General features: G+C 35.3%; 2 protein-coding genes across 2 annotated transcripts; one reads left to right on the top strand and one right to left on the bottom strand.

The window, feature by feature from the left end:
- Positions 1-1,533: 1,533 nt before the first annotated feature.
- On the top strand, positions 1,534-4,826 carry LOC100401684 (olfactory receptor 13C2). Its single transcript, XM_002743164.5, has one exon. It carries the CDS (start codon positions 3,617-3,619, stop codon positions 4,571-4,573), a length of 957 nt encoding a protein of 318 aa, XP_002743210.2. The 5' UTR covers positions 1,534-3,616; the 3' UTR covers positions 4,574-4,826.
- Positions 4,827-14,859: 10,033 nt separating this feature from the next.
- Positions 14,860-17,203, bottom strand: LOC100396238 (olfactory receptor 13D1-like). The gene has a single exon (XM_017969712.4). It carries the CDS (start codon positions 16,896-16,898, stop codon positions 15,963-15,965), a length of 936 nt encoding a protein of 311 aa, XP_017825201.2. The 5' UTR covers positions 16,899-17,203; the 3' UTR covers positions 14,860-15,962.
- Positions 17,204-24,632: the final 7,429 nt, after the last annotated feature.

The raw sequence follows: 24,632 nt of genomic DNA, 5'->3' as shown, positions 1-24,632 counted from the left end.
TAATTACTGAGAAGTAAATCTGTGGTCAAATGTTATATGTATATATTTGTTAGTTTGATAAATATTGCCACACAGGGAGCGATATTAGGGAATTTCTGTTTGAAGTTTCCCTGAAATTTTGGTCACTGGTTTCTTAAATATCCTTTTCAGCTAATAACAAAGTAACAAATAGGATAAAGATATGTCAATTAATGATAACAGTCACAATTTGTATGTATATACTCTCTATATAATTATTCATATATTTGTTATATATAACGTATTTTCTATTTATAAAATATATAACTATGTGTTGCATTTTTATATAACTATCTTTATTATTTCTTTAGGATATATCTCAGACATGGAAAATGTAGGTCAAAATTCATAAACCTCTGCCTGCAATATGAAAGGAAGACATTTGATAATCTATAGGGATTCAGATAATATATTACTCACATTCTCATCTGGGGAAAATTTCTGCAAATAAACTATAATCAAACACAAAACAATAAATACAATCCTCAAGAGAGTGGAAAAAAAAAAAGATCAATGGTGATCAATGAAAAGGTGTATAAGGTAGGTAGACATATTGACTATCCAAGCTTGCATAATCTAAAGGCTGAAGAACTCTCAAAAAGGCAGATTTTATAAACTTTGTAAGTATTAAACCAGCACAATCTAGGAATTAGGAGGTTAGGATAAAAGTGGTGGAGTAGAAGTATTCTGTTTTGGCTTCATTTCAATTTGAGGGATAACTGAGGTATTTAGAGCACACCCTAGTGGAGAAAACAGTTAATCTTTTCGGTCTTAGAAGTTTAATTATGAGAGAAGAGAAAAATAAGGCAATCACTTACTGAATGAAAAAAATGAGTAGCGTGTTTAAGTTAATGAAAAAAAAATTGTATGACAACTTCATCAATCAGCAAAAATTAAAAAGTGGAAAAAAGAGAATGCAATAATTCAAACAATAAAAGTAAAATATGGAAAGAATAAAACTTAGTACATTAATAATTATGTTCAAGTAAATAGAATAGTCTGAGTATTCTCATCAATGACCCAAACATTAAAAAAGTAGCTAAAACATACTCAGATATATGGTATTTATAAGTAGTACACTTTAAACAAAGTGAAAAAGAGAAGTTAAAAAGTCATACAAAGAGCAGACAAAAGCAAACTAAAAGAAAGCAGGGGTGTAATATCAATATCATAAAAGTGGAATTAAACTTTAAACTGCCAAATGGAATAAAGATACATCAATTAACGATGTTATAATTTATGAAGAAGATATATTAACCATAAATCTATCTACACTAAACAACATAGAAAGTAAACCTTTATAATAAAATGATCCTAAGTATATGAGAATTTGATAACAATATTTACATAAAATTTATTAAATCTATGTGGCAGAAAATAGGTTATTCTGAATATTTTAATATATTTAATACATTTTATTATATATATATATATATATATATATATATATATATATATATATATGTTTTGTGTATATATTTAAAACTATATATCTTCCCAAAGAGAAATCACATTTTTTTGGTCAATATTTACAACATATATCATGTAACTGACTGTCCAAAAGTCCATAACTAGAGATTTATAGGTCATGTTTTCTTATTAAAATAAAATGGGACTGGGCATGGTGGCTCATGGCTGTAATCCCAGAAGTCTGGGAGGCCGAGGCAGGCGGATCACTTGAGGCAAGGAGTTCAAGACTGTTCTGGCCAACATGGCAAAATCCTGTCTCTACCAAAAACAAAAATTAGCCGACATGGTGGCACATGCCTGTAGTGCCAGCTACTCGGAAGGCTGAGACAGGAGAATCGCTTGAACCCAGGAGGTGGAGACTGCAGTGAACTGAGATCATGCTACTGCACTCCAGCCTAAATGACAGAGTGAAACTCTGTCTCAGAAAAATAAAAAAATTAAAATAAAATGGGAGATAAGTAATAAAAATAGAATGAAAATGCCTAATCCAAGAAAGATGCTTGGATTTAAGAGGAACTTAACAGAAAAACAAAAAATATCTAGAAACCACTAAAAAAAAATTCCCATAAAATATTAAGTCTATAATAAAACAAAAAGTGCTCTAAGAGCCTTCATTAGAGCAAGAAATAGAGAAGTAAGAAGGAGGAAATAAGATTTTTTTCTTCTTATTTCAAGAAATTAGAAAAATAGAATTAGAAATCAAAAAATTAGAAAAATAGATCCGAATAAACAAGACATTTTTGAAGAGAGAAACTTAATGAAACGTAAAAAGTCAAGAGGATAAATCTATTCTAAAGCTGTTTTTTTTAAAGACCTGTAATATAGGAAAATCCTTTGTGAGTCGAATAAAGGAAAAAAAAAAAGTCAAACAGGCATCATAATGAAAATGAGAACTTTTTATGTAGGGAAGGACACAAGAATTATAAAGATCAAATGCAAATCTGTGACAAAACATTTGCTATAGAAATGAGTACTAGCAAAATGTAAAATATCAAAATCAACTGCTATCAATTCATCATACTGATATCTTCTTTCTGACCAATCACATTTTTTTAGCTGATATTTCTTTTGAAATATTAGGACTGTCGATTAGATTACAAGGTATTCTAGCCTGTGAGCCAGATTGTCTTTGCAAAATGAGTATTAAGAGCTCAAAGTCTAAAGCCCTACCACTTGGGTTTAGGTTCTTACTCTTTCATTTATTTGGCTGTATGAAATTGACCTTAAGCAAATTACCTTTCTGTGCCTTATTTTCCTCTCTACACAATAGGCATAGTGATGCTAATAGTAACAGTAATTACCTCATAAGCTTGCTATTCAGACTTTATTATGGAATACACAAAGAAAACAATTAATAGAAGATTGGCACAGAATAAGAAATGTTAGCAATTATTTTGCCTGTGATTTTGTCCATTCATCCAACAAATGTTTTTGAACATTTGCCTCTGCGCCTGTTCTATTCTAGCTACTGGGGCTGTGGAAATAAGCAAGAGTAAGTACCTGCCCTTACGAAGTTTACATTCTACTGGGAAAGACAGAAGTGTAATTTCAAGGAGTGACAAGAGCATTGATCTATTGTGTGGTGATTTATAGCCACACAATAAAATAAAAATAGTTTAGTGTTCAGTTACACAGAATACAATGCCCATTTCTATTATCACCTTCAGTTTATGTAGGTGATGACAAATATGACAAACCGTTCAGGCTTCATCAGGAAGATTTAGGTTTGAATCTTAGCTCTGCTATATACTATTTACCTTTGGTCAAGTTTACTTAACATATCCGCTTTGATTTATTCATCTGTAAAATATGGATACTAATAGCCCTCTCTGAAAACTGTGATGATATTAAATGAGTTAAATGGCTATAGCACGAAAAATGTTAGTTTTCTCTTCCCTCTCTTCATTCATTCATTCATTCATCATTCCCTTCCCTCTCTCCATTCATAAATTCCCTCTTTTCTGTCTACTTCTCTTCATGCGCTCTCTTCTTTCTTTGGTCTTTTCCTTTTTTATTTTTATTTTTCCTTGGAAATTATGGTACATATTCATTGATACATGCTTAAAAGTAATCAGAGTAAAATACATATTTTTCTCAACATGCTCTGTCTTACAGGTAAAAGAGTAAAATGGAATGGGAAAACCAAACCATTCTGGTTGAATTTTTTCTGAAGGGACTTTCTGGTTACCCGAGGCTTGAGTTACTCTTTTTCGTGCTCATCTTCATAATGTATGTGGTCATCCTTCTGGGCAATGCTACTCTCATTTTAATCAACATCTTGGACCCTCACCTTCACACCCCCATGTACTTCTTTCTGGGGAACCTTTCCTTCTTGGACATCTGCTATACCACCACCTCTATTCCCTCCACGCTGGTGAGCTTCCTTTCAGAAAGAAAGACCATTTCCTTTTCTGGCTGTGCAGTGCAGATGTTCCTTGGCTTGGCCATGGGGACAACAGAGTGTGTGCTCCTGGGCATGATGGCCTTTGACCGCTATGTGGCTATCTGCAACCCTCTGAGATATCCCATCATCATGAGCAAGGATGCCTATGTATCCATGGCAGCTGGGTCCTGGATCATAGGAGCTGTCAACTCGGCAGTACAAACAGTGTTTGTGGTACAATTGCCTTTCTGCAGGAATAACATCATCAATCATTTCTCCTGTGAAATTCTAGCTGTCATGAAATTGGCCTGTGCTGACATCTCAGGCAATGAGTTCATCATGCTCGTGGCCACAACATTGTTCATATTGACACCTTTGTTATTAATCATTGTCTCTTACACATTAATCATTGTGAGCATCTTCAAGATTAGCTCTTCTGAGGGGAGAAGCAAAGCTTTCTCTACCTGCTCAGCTCATCTGACTGTGGTCATAATATTCTATGGGACCATCCTGTTCATGTACATGAAGCCCAAATCTAAAGAAACACTTAATTCAGATGACTTGGATGCTACCGACAAAATTATATCCATGTTCTATGGGGTGATGGCTCCTATGATGAATCCTTTAATCTACAGTCTTAGAAACAAGGATGTGAAGGAGGCAGTAAAACACCTGGTGAGAAGAAAAGTTTTTAACAAATAAATGAGAAAGGTGTGAGTAATTTTATGATTACAATATGGAAATCAATTAGAGAAACCAGAGTTAAACATTGTTGCTGTTTCGCATTCCTCTCCCAAAGTTCTAAAGTGCCAGAATACGCTTCTCTGATTGCAATAACTAATGAAAAGAACTAAATAAATAAATTTTGGTGTTTTGGAAATTGATGATTAGAGTTTTGTTTGGTTTTCGTTGCTGAAGAGCTTGATTGTAAAGGTAGGTAGAGACAGAATGTAATATGGAGGGGATTTCTAGTTAAGAGTAAAACCTTTTTTCTCCTTAATTTTTGATAAAATTATTTCCAAACCAACTTCATACTTTCTTTCTTTACAAGACAGAATGAATCTAATTTTAGATATTTTAATAAGTCAGTTAAAATTATGCATATCCAATACTGTAATTAGTAAAATAATTTATTTGGAGTCTACTAAATTATGACCTGGCCCCCTTGAACTTAGGTCTGAGCCCTGGAAGTGATCAGATACAGGCCAAAGTTTAAACATCTGTTGTGAGCCAGGGCACAAACAGTGCTGTTTTGGGATTCCAATGGCAAAGCATAATGCCTATTTTTTTGTGTGTGAAAACCTTGTAGCTTTGGAACAAGATGGCCTAAGGAAGTCAACCACGGAGTAATGACCATACATCTCTGTTTGCTTATAACTATCCTAGTTAATACCAGTTGCCCTAGTGTAATTATTTATAGCTCTCCCTTTCACTATCAAAAGTGTTCCAGTTTGGATGATCTCACATATGGTCGCCCTAAATAGCAGGGCAGCAGGAGCATCAGATTCCAGGGAAATGATAGGACAGATGACAGATCGTGGCACTGTGATGTCAGTGTCCTGAGGGAGACAAAGTGGGCACATAATATTCAATACGTGCGAGATGTTCCCAGGAACCCTTCAAAATAAATGGGTGAGCCATCAAGTTCGAAGGTGTTCCATTAGGGTAACATGCCATAAATTAGATTTCCAATTATCTAAAAATTAAAAAATATGTAACACTTACTTAGAATAAAAACTTTATGTGAAGTTGTTGATTTTTTAAGGACAATAATTCACCAGCATGGTTAGTTATTATTTCTGATTTTACCTTATTAGGATTACAAAAGACTATTATTTGTGTTTTAAATAAATCATGTATTCTTTGTAAAAATATTTATTTATTTATTTATTTATTTATTTATTTATTTTTTATTTTATTTATTTATTTTTTTTTTAAATTTTTTATTGGATTATAGGTTTTGGGGTACATGAGCAGAGCATGCAAGACAGTTGCGTAGGTACACACATGGCAGTGTGCTTTGCTTTTCTTCTCCCCTTCACCCACATTTGGCATTTCTCCCCAGGCTATCCCTCCCCACCTCCCCCTCCCACTGGCCCTCCCCTTTTCCCCTCAATAGTCCCCAGTGTTTAGTACTCCCCTTTCTGTGTCCATGTGTTCTCATTTTTCATCACCCACCTATGAGTGAGAATATGCGGTGTTTCATTTTCTGTTCTTGTGTCAGTTTGCTGAGGATGATGTTTTCCAGATTCATCCATGTCCCTACAAACGACACGAACTCATCATTTCTGATTGCTGCATAATATTCCATGGTGTATATCTGCCACATTTTTCCAATCCAGTCTATTATCAATGGGCATTTGGGTTGATTCCAGGTCTTTGCTATTGTAAACAGTGCTGCAATGAACATTCGTGTGCATGTGTCCTTATAGTAGAACGATTTATAGTCTTTTGGATATATACCCAGTAATGGGATTGCTGGGTCAAATGGAATTTCTATTTCTAAGGCCTTGAGGAATCGCCACACTGTCTTCCACAATGGTTGAACTAATTTACATTCCCACCAACAGTGTAAAAGTGTTCCTTTTTCTCCACATCCTCTCCAGCATCTGTTGTCTCCAGATTTTTTGATGATCGCCATTCTAACTGGCGTGAGATGGTATCTCAATGTGGTTTTGATTTGCATCTCTCTGATGACCAGTGACGATGAGCATTTTTTCATATGATTGTTGGCCTCATATATGTCTTCTTTCGTAAAGTATCTGTTCATATCCTTTGCCCACTTTTGAATGGGCTTGTTTGTTTTTTTCCTGTAAATCTGCTTGAGTTGTTTGTAAATTCTGGATATCAGCCCTTTGTCAGATGGGTAGACTGCGAAAATTTTTTCCCATTCTGTTGGTTGCCGATCCACTCTAGTGACTGTTTCTTTTGCCGTGCAGAAGCTGTGGAGTTTGATTAGGTCCCATTTGTCTATTTTGGCTTTTGTTGCCAATGCTCTTGGTGTTTTGTTCATGAAGTCCTTGCCTACTCCTATGTCCTGGATAGTTTTGCCTAGATTTCCTTCTAGGGTTTTTATGGTGCCAGGTCTTATGTTTAAGTCTTTAATCCATCTGGAGTTAATTTTAGTGTAAGGTGTCAGGAAGGGGTCCAGTTTCTGCTTTCTGCACATGGCTAGCCAGTTTTCCCAACACCATTTGTTAAACATGGAATCCTTGCCCCATTGCTTGTTTTTGTTTTAATTTACAAATAATGATGGTGTATATTCATGGGGTACAATGTGATGTTTTTATCTATGTATACGTTGTAGAAAGATTCAATCAAGCTAATTAACGTATCTGTCACTTTACCAACTTATTTTATGGTATTGAGAATGTTAAAAGTTTATTCTTTTAGCAATTTTGTCCATTACATTATTATTAATGGTAGGCCATACACAGTGCAACAGATCAATAAACGGACTCCTCCAGTCTAACTAAAGCCTAATGCACTTTGATCAACATTTTCTCTTTCCCTCTTGTTCGCCTTCCTCCCATGTCAAACCTTTTTGGTAATCACCTTTCTACTCTGTTTCTATGGGACTGACTTTTTAAAGATTCCACATATATGTGAGATTATACAGTATTTGTCTTTCTGTGCCTGGCTTATTTAGCTAAGGATAATGTCCTCCACTTCCATCCATGCTGTCACAAATGACAGAGTTTTCTTTTTTAAGCCTGAATATTTCACTGTATATAGGTACCATGTTATCTTTTGCTGATGGAGACTTAAATTGCTACCATATCTTGGCTGTTGTGAATAATGCTGCAATGAACATGAAATAAAGATACCTTTGAGATACTGATTTCATTTCCTTTGGATATATACCCAGAAGTGGGCTATCGGGATTATATAACAATTCTGTTTTTGGTTTTTTGAGGAAGCTCCATACTGTTTTCCAAAATGGCTATGGTAATATATATTCCCAAAAACAGTGTACAAAGGCTTCCCTTTCTTCACATTCTCACCAATACTTGCTATTATTCATGTTTTTGATAATAGCCATTCCAGCAGGTGTGAGGTTATGTCTCATCATAGCTTTAATTTGTGTTTCTCTGATGAGTAGAGATTTTGAGCATTTTTTTTCATGTATCTGTTGGGCATTTGCATTTCTTTTTGCTAAATGTCTGATCAAGTCCTTTGCCTATTTTAAAAATCAAGTTATTTGTTTTCCTGCTATTAAGTTATTAGAGTTTCATTTATATTTTGGATATTAGGCCCTTATCAGATGTATTGCTTGCTAATATTTTCTCCCAATCCATGGGTTGTTTATTCACTCTGATAATTATTTACTTTACTGTGCAGAAGCTTTTTAGTTTGATCCAATCCCATTTCTCTATTTTTGCTTTTGTTGCCTGTGCTTTTATAGTCCTATCAAGACATCATTGCTCAGACCAATGTCAAGGAAATTTCTTCCTATGTTTTCTTCCAGTAGCTCTATAGTTTCAGGTTTTATGTTAAAGTCTTTCATCTATTTTGAGTTGATTTTGCATACAGTGTGAGATACGAGTCCAATTTCATTCCTCTGTATGTGGATATTCAGTTTCCCAACACCATTTATTGAAGAGGTTGTCTTTTCCCCATTGTGTGTTCTCAGCATTTTTGTCAAAAATAAATTGACCTTAAATACTTGAGTTTATTTCTTGGCTTTCTATTCTGTCCCATTGGTTAATATGTGTGCTTTTATGTGAGTACCATGCTCTTTTGATTATAATAACTTTCTAACATATTTTAAAATCTCAGCATTTGATACTGTCGGCTTTGATTTTGCTTCAGATTGTTTTGCCTAGGAAGGGTCTTTTCTAGTTCCATATACATTTTATGATTATTATTTCAATTTTTATGAAAAATGACATTGGAATTTTGATAGGAATTGCATTGAATCTGTAGATTGCTTTAGGTAAGATGGACATTTTCACAATATGAATTCTTCTAATCCACGAACATGTAATAGCTTTCTTTCCTTTTTAAAAATTTTTAAATTTAATTTTTTATTTTTTGAGACGGAGTCTTGCTCCTGTTGCCCAGGTTGGAGTGCAGTGGCATGATGTCAGCTCACCAATGTGGGTACCCCCACATATAGGTACCGAGGAAGGAGAGCTAAGCAGAATCCTAGCAGAATCCTGGCACAATTAGGGCCTGAAGAATATCTCAGTTTATAGTGTTGCTACTCAGTTATTTCCTTTTATATAATTATTTATGTATAATCATGTATTCGTTTATAGAATTAGGGCTTGAAGAATATCTCAGTTTATAGTGTTACTACTCAGTTATTTCCCTTTATATAATCCTCTCTGTATATAATCATATGTTAGTTCATAGAATGAGTGCCTAAAGAATATCTTACCACTCAGTTATTTTCATATATATATATATGACTATATCCTAGTTCATAATTGGAGAAATGCCTAGAGTAGACATGGTACAGAGCATGAATTAAGGAATAAGCAGCTTATAGTTGGAGGAATGTCTGGAGCAGACACGTCTGGAACAGAGCATGATTTAAGGGTAAAACAGTTATACCAGGACAAGAATCCGTGGCCCAGGTGGCAGTATTCAGTATTGTAAAGATAACCGCTGTATGGCAGGCTTGGGGCAAGAGCCACTCCTCCTGATAAAGAAGTTGTAGGAACTTGCTCCAGATCTTCTGGAAGGCTACTCTCAGACTGGCAATCCCTCGAGCATCCGAGGGCTCAAAATCCCTCCTGATAATCGCAGCTTGGTGACTGTGAGCTTTATCAGCTCTTGTTACTGTGCTAGCTCAAAAAGCATCCTCCTATAGAACTCTCTGGAATCTGCCAGCAGGTGGCAGTAGACCCTGACAACTCTGTCTGCTGTGTGACTTAAGCATCCTCCTATAGATCTTCTTAGGAGTAGCACGCCCATAGATAGTTATTGAACACTGCACCCTCTTCACTGCGCCTGGCCCACCTCCATGCCTCGATGACCTAATGAGAGTAGATCCCTTACTGCACACGGCCCAACTCCTAGCCTAGGTGACCTAATGGTGGTGGACTCCTTGTTTTATTGCTTATGACTTATCACTGTCCTTAAAGATGACTTCACTCACTACCCTGCCTCCAAGCTATACCCAATAAATACAGATGCTTCTGGACATTCCAGGCCTCGCCTCTCTCTGCCTATAGGTGGCATGGCCCCCCTGAGCCCAGCTGCGTTTTCCTTGTACTTCTGTGTCCTGTCTCTTTATTTTTCAGATCCTGCACCTCAGCAAAGCATAAGGGACACCCCACGACCCTGTGGGGCCCTCAGCCCTACACAGCACAACCTCCACCTCCCAGGTTCAAGCCATTCTCCTGTCTCAGCTTCCTGAGTAGCTGGGATTACATGCATGCGCCACCATGCCATGCTAATTTCATATTTTTAGTAGAAACGGGGTTTCTCTGTGTTGGTCCAGCTGGTCTCAAACTCCTGACCTCAGGTGATCCGCCTGCCTCAGCCTCCCAGAGTGCTGGAATTACAGGTGTGAGCCATTGGGCCTGGCCCATGTAATATCTTTCGATTTACTGATGCCTTCTTCAATTTTTTCATTAATGTTTTATAGTTTTCAGTGTACAGATCTTTTACCTCTTTGATTGGTCTTTTCTAATTTATTATGGAGAGATTGGCAACCAACTCATCTAAAATGATATGTGATAATTAAATGATCACAAGTAAAAGAATGAGGGTCCAAAACAAAACAACTCTACATATTTTCACTGGAACATGTTAGCTCTTTCATTAGAAAATTATGCTTACTGGCTTGTAGTTTATGAGGTGAAGGGTATATAATGACGAGTCTATTTTGAACTTGAACACCTTGGCTGATAACTTAACATTAAAATACAATGGGATAATATCTATAGACAGAAAATTTCAAATACTCCCTTGTTCTCAGTCATTTCTAGGGATTAGACAGTTCTCTTAACATTGCCTCATAGCTATACATTTGCATATTGATTTCTTTCTGTTCCATCGATTTGTATATGCCATTGCTTTATAAGACATTTATTTATAGGACATCCTTGGTATACTTCTTGCAATTAGCCTTTTCAGGCTGTTATAGAGAGCCTCCATTATACTAAAAGCTAAATAAAATGAAATCCTTAAAAATGAGTGAGATGTTATTCTTAGCCCCGCAAATGCTGGGGTAGTTTGAAGATGTCAGGATGTGTTGTCTGCCATGGCTCTGAAAAGACTAACATTAAAAGCCATACTTTTCATTCTCCACTGGCCTGGGGAAACTGATTTTCTGGTATCTATAAAAACCTGAGACAAAATGTATTATTTAATATTATCTTGAGTTATCATAGCCATAAACTACCTTGAGTTCTAAAGATTAAGTCTCCAGGGTTTCCATATATGGGTCATTAAGTATCTTCTTTAGTTACCTTGAGGTTTTGGGGCAGCCATGCCTTGCATACAGAATGGATGCTGATGAAAGGTCAACTAAAGCTAAGGAATTACAGTCACGTGCCATTTAACAAAGTTTTCATCAATGACAGATAACATATATGACATATATGATGGTTGTCTCATGAAATTATATCTTTTTACTCTAACTTTTCTGTTACAGGATTTCTGTTATTTTAGATACACAAATACCATTGTGACACAGTTGCCTATAGTGTTCAGTACAGTAATATGCTGCACAGCCTTGTAGCCTGTAAGCAATAGGCTATGCTGTATAGCCTGAGTGTGTAGTAGGGTATCCCATCTAGGTGTGTGAAAATACCCTATGATGTTCACATCATCATAAGATTTGCCAAATGATGCATTTCTCAGACTGTACCCCTGTTTTTATGACTATAATGTTTTTCCATGCTGACATCTCCATGAGTCTAAAGAATATTACGCTCTGTAATACTCTTTAAATTTGCAAACATGTAGATTTGTGTCTAGTTTCCCCAGCCCCCATAGAAAGTTTTGTTTGGAAACATAACAATTTTTAAAGAATATATAAAAATAGATCAATACTTATTGAAAAGGAGAGGTATTCTCAGTTTTTAATGTTTGGATCCAGTTAGAAGGGATGTCAGCTTATTGTTAATAACACTGACTCAATTAGTGTAGATAAGAGAAGCTTTTCATCTTGTCAAAAAAAAACCTTTATCCTCAAGTATATTTTTTCACCTTAAGTTTTTGAATGCTCTATGATATGATTTCCAGTTATGGGGTTCCAGGCGGAATGTAAGTTGGAACATAAAATATGCAGGACAGTTGACCTTGGTCTGTGCTAAAATAGGTGAAGCTTTCCACTGAGGTTTGGGCCTCCATCAATCTCCTAGTCTCCCAGGCACAAGAAATCCTGTCTCAGAATCTACTCATACTGCAGTTATATTAGCCACAACAAGATCTACCAGGAGACTCTGGTATAACAATGTTTTCCACAATTTACTTTGAAATTTGTAATTTCCTTTATGTTTATTATATGCCAGATAGTGGCCAGGTGTTTTTTTTTTTTTTAACTTATTTCCATTTTTTCTGTGCTGTCTTACTAAAATCATTAGAAAAATGTTTTATAGGATTCCTGGGAGCTCATTTATACCTCAGAGTATGAAGTTGAATTTAAATTTGCTATAATATTTTGGTGCTAAAAATATTTTATGTTTTCTGCAATTTGCTGAAAACAGAATCTTAATTTTTACAGAGCTCAAAACCTAGTTTTAAATAGCCCATAGCCAATGTCAGGCAACAGTAAATTTTTCAAATACAATTTTCTCCTTCTACCTTATTTTTCTTAGCTCCTAAATACTCCACTGTGATAATAAATATTGCTTGAGTTTGTGACAGCTATATATCCAGGGTTCTGATCCAGAGTATCTATTATGAGAAGAATAGAATAGCACAGAGCAGCCAGCAATGACACATTCTAAAGTACTAAACATATGCAGGGCAATAATAACCAGAAGCAATCTTCCTTCCACCGCAGATCAAATCAGGTGCCCAACTCTAAGTTATTTCAACCCATCTTTGACATAAGACAATCTCCCTTACCCTGGGTTTCAACTAGAGAATAAAGTGAATTTTCTTTGGATAACTAAAACATAGATTCTATGTTTTTTTCATATACAATATCTGGCATTTAATAAAAAATTACAAATAATAAGAAAACAGGACCAAGAGACAAAAACAGGTAATTGAAAGATCCTCAGGTGATCTAAATATAGGAGTAATCAGGCACAGACTTTAAAATAACTAATGTTAACCTGCCATGAGCCTAGATAAGAAGATGAAGACTTCACCAGACAACCCAAAATTGTATTTTAAACAATTGAAGTTATGGACCCCCCCCACCACCACAATAACTGGTATTAAGAACGAAATACATAGATTTAATAAATGAATAGACAAGGTTGAAGCAGGGCTTAACATGCTGGAAGACAGATCAGTAGAAAATAACCAGACTGGACACATGAAGAAGACAAAGGAAGGATAATGCAGAAAGGACTGTGAGAGCTACATGAAATATAATGGAAAAGTCTAACATATAAATAACTAGACACCTAACATATAAATAACTAGGGAGAGGAGAAAGATAAATGGATTAGAAGAAAATATGTCAAATACCAAATGAAATTGTTGAACTTATAAAAGACATCAAGCCACAGAATTAAGGAGATCTACAACATCAAGGAGGACGAGTTAAAAAAAAAAAGCCACCTATAAGAACCTTGTTATAAAATTTCAGAGACCAACTGTAAAGAGAAAATATAAAAAGCAATCAAAAGAAAAAAAAAAGACATTTTTTCAAAGAAGCAGAAACTAAACAGAGGCAACTTCTCAACAGAAACGATGGATACCAAATAGAACAGTGTTTTTAAATGTTGAAAAAAAAATAACTGCCAACCAACATGTGTATACTCAGTGAAAATGTCATTTAAAATTGAGAACAAAATGAAAACATTTCCAGACTCTCCCCCTAACTTCCCTCCATCTACACAAACAATTCTTATTTAGCAGTCTTACCTTGAAAGAAATCCTGGCTTGGCATGGTGGCTCATGCCTGTAATCCCAGCACTTTGGGAGGCTAAGGCAGGCTGATCACTTGAGCCCAGGAGTTTGAGACCAGCCTGGGAAACATGGCAAAACCCCATCTCTACAAAAAAATACACAAATTAGCTGGGTGTGGTGGCATGTACCTGTGGCCCCAGCTACTAAGGAGGCTGAGGTGGGAGTATCACCTGAGCCAGTGAAGGTCGAGGCTGCAGGGAGCTGTGATTGCTGACCTTCTTCTTCTGGCTTGGGTTCCAACACTTCAGGCAAGGCTGTTACCTTCAAGAATGCCCACTCCACCCTAATCTGTTTCTCACACACCTTGACTCTTCTCCCCCTTTTAGGTGATCTTTTCACTCCATTTAGGTCTTTCTTCAGGAATTCTCTCTTCACCCCTCTCAGACTTGGACACCCATATTCTGAACTTCCCCATCCCACTACGGATGCCTTTCTCACCCCCTTAGGACTCTGACAACTCACTCCAGACCACCTGCCTATGGTGTGCAGGTGTTTTCCTTATCCCGTTTGTGTTCTAATATCTTCTATCAGTCAGCTTTTCTTTGCAGGTGTGGTCCTCATCCACGTGCTAGGATCCACACGTTCCTCTTGTGTGTTTGCCCCTTTCATGCTGTGTGGACTCTGACACCGTGAACTGAGCTGCTCTTCCGTGTTGACCTCTCCCTTATTCCGTTCAGGCTCCAAAACATCATGCTGAGCAGAACAAGTAAGGATGCCTTTCTCAATGCCTTTGTGTTATGAAAACCTTTACTAGTTTTACTGCACAAGTAAGTTCATAGCCTCAGTGAGTTCCTCACCAAGCTCGGGCGATGACAGTGTACTAGGCAGCTCAACTATATATTATACAAATATATCTATTATAAAAATGCAACTATATATTAATACTAGTCAGTCCAAGGTTTTTTCTAATGAAAAGAAGATATTTTAAATGAGACCATTTCTTCTGAAAGTAATTGAAATTGTCAGTGTTCTTTAAGATTTATGCAATTGATTCATTTTTCTCAGCAATTACTTATTTGATAATAATATCCACTAGGGTTTTTTGTCTTACCAGGCCAAAATGATTTTTTCCAGCATATTTTATTCAGTCTTTATCTTCCCTTATTTTTCCCTACATTAAAAAATCAGCTGTTATTTTACCAAAATCTTTTAGAATTGTAGTATGGTAAAGGAAATTTTGTATACATTTCAGTTATCTCCTTGTATTAAATCAGGTACTTAGACCGTAATTTTATTATCCTTTAAAATTTTTAATTAATTCAACAGTTCATTACTGCCAACTGTTTTTAATTAACTTGACATTAGATTTTATGCAGAGAACAGTGAGCCATAGTTCTGCCCCGGGGAAGAATTTCAGAAGGTAATAAATGATTATAGTATAAAAAAAAATCGCTTAGTGGAGATAAAGTCCAGGACAGCACAGATGAAGAAATAACTCTGGGAAAACTTTGGACTGTGTTGCAGAGGATATGACACTTGACCTGTCCTTTATGAGATTGTTAGGATTTCACCTGAGAAGAAATGTGAAAATGCAGATGGAATAGCACGTGCTATTGTCATTAGGTGTGAAAGAAAATGATGTAACTTGGTAATTACATGGTAAATAGAACACAACTTGTGTGAAGAGTTAGGGGGAGGGAAAGGACAGGGGGAGAGGTTGAAATAATATAGCTGAAAGGGAAAGTTGGGACCAGATCCAGTCCCCGGATAAAATAAAGAGCAAGAATAAAAGAACAAAAATACAAAATAGCTTTTTTAAAAAGAGGGCTGAAAAATGTGTTTTAATTCTTACTAAGCTGGATTTTCTTAGAAAGACTTACTGAAAGTATTTTTTTTCCAAAGTTTACTCTCACAGACCTACATTTTAATGAAATCAGTCATTTTCATAAAGTAATATAGTTAAACTCTTAATCTTCAATTTTTTTCTAACACTGAAATTCTGACTCAACATATGACCTTAATTGCTTTTCTTGTCTAACTTTAAAAGTCTTGCCTCAAACTTATAGTGTATTTTGTGCATAAACTCAAAGGTGTCAGTGTGTCATCATTTCCTCCAGAACCAGTGTCTATTCATTAATTTCCTCATAGCTCCATGTACCTCTGTATTCCTCAGACTATAGATGATAGGATTGAGCATGGGGGTGACTATGCCATAGAACAGGGCAATCAGCTTGTCAAAAGCAGAGTCTTTGGACTTCGGCTTCATGTACATGAAGAGGATTGTTCCATAAAACACAATCACCACTGTGAGGTGGGCTGAGCAGGTGGAAAAGGCCTTTTTCCTTCCTTCAGCTGAATTGATTCTTAGTACAGTAGAAAGGATAAATATGTAGGAGATACAAATCAGCAGTAATGGAGAAAACAAAAATATTACATTGCCCAACATTATAATAATCTCATTCAAGGAAATATCTGTGCAAGCCAGCTTGACAAAAGCCAGTATTTCACAAACAAAATGATTAATGACATTTTTTCCACAGAAGGGCAACTGTATTGCAAGAACAGTTTCTGTCAATGAGTTGAGAAAGCCTAGTCCCCAAGAGAGAGCTGCCATCTGAATACAAAGTGCCTTGTCCATGATGGTGGGGTATCTCAGAGGGTTGCAGATGGCCACATAACGGTCATAGGCCATCACTGCTAGGAGCACACACTCAGTGGATCCCATAGTGTAAGAGACAGACATTTGAACCACACATCTAGTGAAAGAGATGGTTTTCTTCTCTGACAGGAAGTGTATCAGCATTGAGGGGATGAAGGAGGATGTGTACCAAATATCTAGGAAGGAAAGATTCCCAAGGAAGAAGTACATTGGTGTGTGGAGACGAGCATCCAGGAGTGTCAGAATGATAAATGTGCTGTTCCCCAGGAGAATCACCAGGTACATCACCAAGCACATCATGAAAAGGAATTTTTCAGCTCTCGGGTACTCAGAAAGCCCCTGCAGAATGAACTCAATCTCTGTCCAGTTGGTTCTTTCCATGTTAATTTTTTATACCTGGAGTTTAAAAAGTCAGTACAGTCTTAACATATGAAGTGAGAGATAATTGGTGTGGGAGGGGTAAGTATTTCTCTGCTAGCAAGAGAGGCGGTAACAGCTTTGAGCTTAGCTTCTGGGATTCCTCTTCTAACTCATAAAGCAGTGAGTTGATGACATTTGTTAATTATATTGGTAGTTTTATTAAAATTTGCAGGCCCGTGTATTCCATTTCTTGAGATTGTGATGCAAGAGGTGTGAGGCAGGGAAGAACAATTTGCATTTTTAACAAGCATCTGTTACTTCTCATGCAGTTGATCCCACTTTGAAAATCAATGTTTTCAAGAGAACATGCTTTAATCTGTTTGAGAAAGATTTATAATTTGACTTTATACCATGCAAATAATTAACAATGCCATTGGCTTAGTTTTTTATAGTTTACAAATATGTTCACATATATTATTCATTTTATTACCACTATAATTCTCTAAAGAAAATGAAGGCTAGTGACAAACTTATATACAATTATAGTAAGGGAGGGATTTGTTATGCAAAGCTTCATTTTTTTTTGTCTTTAAATCCCGTCTTTAAAAACTATACCTTATAACCCTCCCAAAATTAGGTAAGTTCCATTGAAGGGGTGGGAATCAGGCATCTTTCATTTTCTTTTTCAATAATACTCTTCAGATGATTTTAATGTACAACCCAGAAAGAGACTCAGCTGTCTTGTGGAGTGCTTTCAAACTTTAGTCTTCATACAAATCATGTGGGGAATTTTGTAAAATATTCTGATTCAGTAAATGTGTGGTGGGTTCACAGCGCTACATTTATTAACATGTTTCCAAGTGATGCTGATATTCCTTGTCTACATAACATACCTGAGTAGCAAGGCCTTTCAGACCATCTGACTCCAATACTATTGGAGTGCTATTGCTTCCTCGGTTGTGTGTAAAATAGCAATTGCATAATAGACAATGCTAAATTGAACAGATGAAACTTGAAGATACCTCTGTGTAGTTTATCCCAATTAATTCTGGTTACATATGCAAGCAACCAAATTGTACAGAGAAGAACCTCCCTTTTACCTCTGTCCATATGATATTCATTCCTCTTCTACTTGCTGAATTTGCAGGTAGGGCCAGTATTTTCCTAAAGAAGGAATGTTGGTCCTGTTTAGGCACCTGAGTAGAGCACCAAAGAACATGGAACAAATGACTTCAATCTGAGAAAACTTAGAGGGTAGAGCAGATTACCTTCTTCTTTGTAGTAAATAAATCACAGAATATCATTTTGAAAACATCATTCTCAATGGCATTCTATCTAGCTTTAAAATAGAGGAAAGAAATTGATCCAATGAATTGATTTTGACTTAATATTTTAAACAAATGGCTGTTTCTGGTACAGGATTTGCCATTTTTATGCTCATCATTTGCCCCAGGTTGTTCTGCTTTCTATGAAAACTCTAGTTTACAATGGTCAGGCAACATAATCAGCATAAAAGGTTGCTTATATTTGAGACAGAGTCTCACTCTGCTGCCCAGTCTAGAGTGCAGTGGGATGATCTGACTCACTGCAACCGCCGTCTCCCAAGTTGCAATGATTCTCCTGCCTCAGCCTCCTAACTGGGATTACGGATGCCCACCATCATGCCCAACTAATTTTTGCATTTTTGGTAGAGGTGGGGTTTCACTATGTTCACCAGGCTAGTCTCGAACTCCTGACCTCAAGTGATTCCCAACCTCCCAATCTCCCCCCCACCTCCCAAAGTGCAGGGATTACAGGAATGAGCCACCACACCTGGCTAGATGCTTATACTTCTATTGGCTTTAAAAGCGAGGGGTTTCAGCTAATTCAAGCTGCATCCTACTTTCTAGGCATATATTACAAAGAGGGTAGAAAGTGTTAGCATACACTTTTTTTAGTAGTAAGATAGAAATTTGACTGACTATAGCTGCATATATTAATCTACGCTGAATCCCCAGTGAAATTTTTGTAGAGGCCTTGAAAATCTGCATTGAAATTTTTGCAGGCAAGATATAAATTAGGTAGAATGCCCTCTCTTTTCTTTTCTTGGAACATCTAAACATTGATTCCTATTTGGAAATTAATTTTGGAAAATAATTATGGTATAAATAGTATCCTAATAGCCCCAAGATGGTTGCTGCAATCATAATTTCACTTGCAAATATTTGTAAGAGAAACCACCAATCTGCTTCCATGCTTTCAAATGGGAAAAAAAGGGATGATGAACCATATAGAATAAATTATTTGAATTAATCTTGCAATGCTGGTGTAATTTAAGAAGCAAACAACAAACACTCTGTTGACCAGCATTGTGCCTACATTTTTTCTGTACTTAAGTTTAATTCCCTAACATGGATTCCCAGAATCTTCTTGGGAACAGGGAATGAAGATTGTTAAGATGCTGAACAAATTTAAAAAGTTTCTAATAAATCACTTTCCATGGGACTTTCAGTATCAAACAATTTTATTCTTTCCAGATCTTTGCTATTATTGGATATTATCTTTAAAATGGGAGTTTTTATTTTTATCTAATCTCAGTGGAGTCATTAAATAATCATATACTCATATAATGGACCATTATTCACCTATTAATATATTTGTGGGGAATTTGTATGAACACAAAAGTCATGTTTAAATTATTTTAAGATGATTAAGTAAAAACAGAAACGAATGTATATAACAGTGTGTGCAAAACCTATACCTAAACCAAGATAACCCAGACAGAAAAGAAAGGGTGGAAAGAAATATCCAAAACGTGAATGGTTACTTTAGATAATTTTTTCTACTTTTCTGAATATCTATATTTCTAAAATAAATATATATATAGTGGTATAATGTAATCAAAAGTGAAAAACACTGAAGCAGTTGTCTATAATTATGGTAAGACTAACTCAGAGTAAAAAAATGTTAAGATAATTTAAATAGTACAGCAAATTTTTCTAGAGATTGTACAATGATGCTGAAATTGTGCTGGTGTGTCCTTTCTAGTTATCCACAGGAACTCACTATTTGTTTGTGAGCATTTATATCCCTACACTTAAAAATCTTCCAGGTAACAGCCTTTATTGTTTTCTGGAGGTAACCAAGATAGAGCACTTGAGTTCCTAACTCAATTAGATGGTCTAAAAAGAGACACAGACCATTAATGCCTAGAACAGAATTGTCACTAGAAGATGAAGTTTGTATTTGCAAAAGACTCTGAACTAGCTGGAATCCTGCCCCCTCAAATCCCTCTCTCCCAACCCCGGTAAGAAATAACCAGTCTGTGATTCAGTGCTCTGGGGCTGCTTTGGTGTTGCAATAGACATAAGCAAAGTTGATGACTTCTTAATTCAAGCCAGAAGTCAAGCTCTCTAACTTTTTAGAAAAACATCTAACCTTGTGGTTTTGCTTTGCTTTATTAACTTAGCCACTTGAAGGTCTAATATTTAAAGTACTAATTTTTTTTCAACAAGAACATGTAACATCTATACCCTAAATACTCCCTAAAAGAAACAATCTTGTAATCTCTAGCTTTTCTAAAGAGATCAGTTGAGATCATTGATATTACACAAAGTTTAATGGGCATGACAACTATCAATTTATAGATATACTCTAACCCTCAATTAGTACACAGTAAGGAAAGACATATTATTTTAGCTCACAAATGGAAGGGCGATTTATAACATGTGACATATTAGTATGTATTTGACATTTCAGGTAATTTTTATCACTTAATCTTCAAAATAACCCAAATACTACTATGACTTTTCTTTACAAAGAAATTCATTTGAGATTTCAAAGGATGGCCAAATAGGAACAGCTGTGGTCTGCAGCTCCCAGCAAGATCAGTGCAGAAAAATTTTAATATCTGATAGTGGTAAAGGTTACCACCTACTGCAATGTTCACTTATTTTTACAGTGCAAACATTTTATAAAACCACGATTTAATTAGATGCACTGAACTTTCAAAAAGAGTCTATATGATAATTATGCACATAAAGAATAAATTCACCTCTTTTTCTTTTCAAAATAAAACCATTTGTGAAGGCATTATCCACAATAATGACTTCAAATGAAAGCCTACCCTAAATTTCTTTCAGGTCTATTGTGGGAAATTCAGGCCTAGTATAGTAGAGTTTGACGTATTATGTAAATAAGAACTCAAAAAATTTCATATTTTTTCTTTCACCCTGGCTGCCTGAGGTTCAAACTAACACTATTATAATTACTTCCCACCCCTCTTTCATAATACTTGTTAATCCTATTTTTACTGTAAACACCTTTAATTATATGCTTTCTCAAACCCTTATTGGGCATAGTTTATATATGAATATTACGTAAATCACCATGTGTTCCTTCTCCATATAACTGTTACTTAAGACTTTAGTGGACTGGATACTTGAATGCAATAACCATTAGCCTATTATTCATGAGTCTGTTGCATTGTAATCAACTTTGTTTTCCTCACATGAATTAATTCTGTGATCTCAAAAGAGATTGCAGACCACTGAGTTATTTTGGAATTAAAAAGAAAAATTTAAATAGAATATCCTGGTCTGGTAGGTGATGACTGGATTTTTACATTTTTTTCCTTGACATATATATGAAATATTTATATTTTGAAATACAAGCAATGACCACATCAGCTCAAAAATCTTTATATTTGTTGATGAGATGTTTTTCTTTTGAAATAATCATAATAAAGTCTCCTCTCTTTATCTTACCTCCTTTAAAATCATCCATACCATTCCATGCTATTAAGTAATAGGAAAAATTCCCAGGAATATGAATTTCACTTGTATTTTTCAGCTGAGACCAGAAGATTCTCAATTTGGAAAACAGTGCCTCCTCTCCCCTAAAAAGAAATGTGAAGAAGAGTAGGCACAATCCGACAATTTGGCTGTACATGAATATTCTTAAGAGGATATCAAGGAAATAAAACATATTAAGCATAATGATCAATGATGTAATGAGTTTTCCCATAATTTGTTCTTATGTTGACATTTACTCAAGGGAGACTCAACTTTTTTGGAGGTGAATCACCACTTACTTTTACAAACTTCTTCAGTCCCTAAGGTTGTAAGTCAAAAAATTATAGGGTTCTCTAGGGATACAGTTCCTGACTTCTGCATATTCCAAAGACCCAATTATTCTGATCTAAAGAAAACTTTCCCCAGCCATACATTTCTTGGAGTATTCATTGAATATGTGTGTATTTGATGGCCTTATAATAAGTTGGTGCTTTAGTTAGAATGCCCAAAAGTTCTGAGAAAAGCTAAACTTTTCTCACAAATTTGATTTTCTTTGTACTGCAAAAATAATACTAGGTTAACTTTATAGAAACACTTCAACTGTTTAAATACTTTCTGTTTTTCATAGTTTTGTTTTTCTAGACCACATGCAAACATGTTTCTTTATACCAGTAGATTGTAGCATAAAAAAATTTATATTAGCATTTGCTACTTTACATCAATAATTTTGTGTGATTTTTGATATTTTATAGTATATGTAATATTTTTAATATTTAAAGAATATTTTATTAAGTATAATTATTATGGTCTACAATTTTCCTATTATTGGATGTATTAATTTTATTTTTTGAGATGTTTATATAATTACCATTGATATCTATGTACTTGGTTATCCAATCTGCTGTTGCTTCAACTAGAGATACATTTCTAGAGATAGAACTACAGAATGCAAAAACATGAATTATGAGAGAATTATTAATACACAGGCAAAACTATTTCTCCCTCTTACCTCACTTTATATTTTTCTCAAATATTTGCACAGAACATTCTTAATTTACATTTTCTAGAAGCAGAAAATATATTTACTCTTTTCTATTTGTATAAAATGTTACTTGGTTTTACATTTTATTTCTATGATTGCTAGTTAGATTGAACATTTTCTTTTTTATTGATTGATTGAGATGGAGTCTCATGCTGTTGCCCAGGCTGTGGTGCAGTGCAAAAACTCAGCTCACTGCAATCTCCACCTCCTGGGTTCAAGCAATTCTCCTGCCTCAGCCTCCAGAGTAGCTGGGACTACAGGTGGGCACCACCACACCCAGCTAATTTTTTTGTTATTTTAGTAGAGACGGGGTTTCACCATATTGGCCAGGATGGTCTGGATCTCATGACCTCGTGATCCTGCCTCAGCCTCCCAAAGTGCTGGGATTACAGCCATGAGCCACTGCGCCCAGCCTCTTTGTGTTTATTACTTGTATTTTCTCTCCTCTTAGTTTGTATGAACGATTAATTAGATTATATGATTAACATTTTGCTCTTCAAATTTTCTAAAAATACCTTTCAAACGGTGTCTTTTCTTATTTTTAACATGCTTTTTAAACAAATTGAGGTAAGATTTCAATATGATCCCTGAAAAAGCCTCAATGAAATATTTTTCTATGCTTAAATATGCTTAAAAAAACAATAGTTTTGTTTCATCCATATGATAACTATGTTGTTTTATGTCTCAGGCATAGACCAGATTTACATTATAAAAATGTTAACTAATTTTTCCAAAATGGATTATTAAAGATATTTCTCACAGTTTCCCCCTTATTCATTCACAAAATATTTATTTACTACCTGTTATGGACTAGACACTGTGATTAGCCTTGATATAAACTTGGACATGGTAGAAAAATATAGAGTCATAAATTTTAAAGATAAACACGAGTAACATTATATTACAGGTCACAATATTTCTTCTACTTTTACTTTTAATTTGGATCTTTTTATGATTAATACTATGTCACAAGTAATTTTTTATGTATTATCAAATACCCAGGGAACACATGATTTACAAAGGCCATGTAGTATTCTGTTCTATGTATATCTCAAGTTTTATTTGATCTATTTTCAATTAGTGAACATTTATCTGCCTTGCGTTTCTTTACTATTATAAACAATTGTGTGATGATAATAATCATGACATTCTTTAAGAGGTACTTTTATTTTTATTTTTTGGCATAACCTTAATCACTCAATAATGTATTATGACAGTAGAGGTAAAGATAATTATATACTCAAATACAGTAATACCAGGGAAATCGTCAAGTTCTACATAATTGGATCTTAGAGGTGGAAATTATCTTAAAATAAATTTATTCTGAGATGACAAAAACATGTCTACATTATGGTTGATGACTACCTTACTTCTGCCCACAAATCCAGTAATGATTAGAACACTTTGTGAGGCCACACAAGTTATTTCTGTACAATTCTAATTATTAGAAAGTTATTTACAGTCAACTAGATATATTATATATCTATAGATATAGGTATATTGATATGTATCTGTCCGTATGCAACTCTCTTTCCCTGTAGAACAACAAAAAGCAAATATATAGACTTTTCTTATGACAGCTTTTTTTCTTTTTTTGAGACAGAGTCTCACTCTTGCCTAGGATGGAGTGCAGTGGCATGATTTCAGCTGACTGCAACTTCTGCCTCCCAGGTTCCAGCAATTCTCCTGTCTCAGTCTCCAAAGTAGCTGGGATTACAGGCACTCACCACCATGCCCAGCTAATTTTTTTGTATTTTTAGTAAAGACAGGATTTCACCATCCTGGCCAGGCTGGTTTAGAACTCCTGACCTCAGGTGATCTGCCCACATCAGTCTCTCAAAGTGCTGGGAATATAGACATGAGGAAAGCTTTTTAAGTATTTACAGATGGCTGTTTCTGTCCTTCTTGCTCTGGTCTATGGTTCTGTGTTCTTTCAGTCAT

Source organism: Callithrix jacchus, chromosome 1, assembly GCF_049354715.1.
Source record: "Callithrix jacchus isolate 240 chromosome 1, calJac240_pri, whole genome shotgun sequence".
NCBI classification, from domain to species: domain Eukaryota; kingdom Metazoa; phylum Chordata; class Mammalia; order Primates; family Cebidae; genus Callithrix; species Callithrix jacchus.
This window is presented reverse-complemented; position numbering and strand designations above follow the sequence as displayed.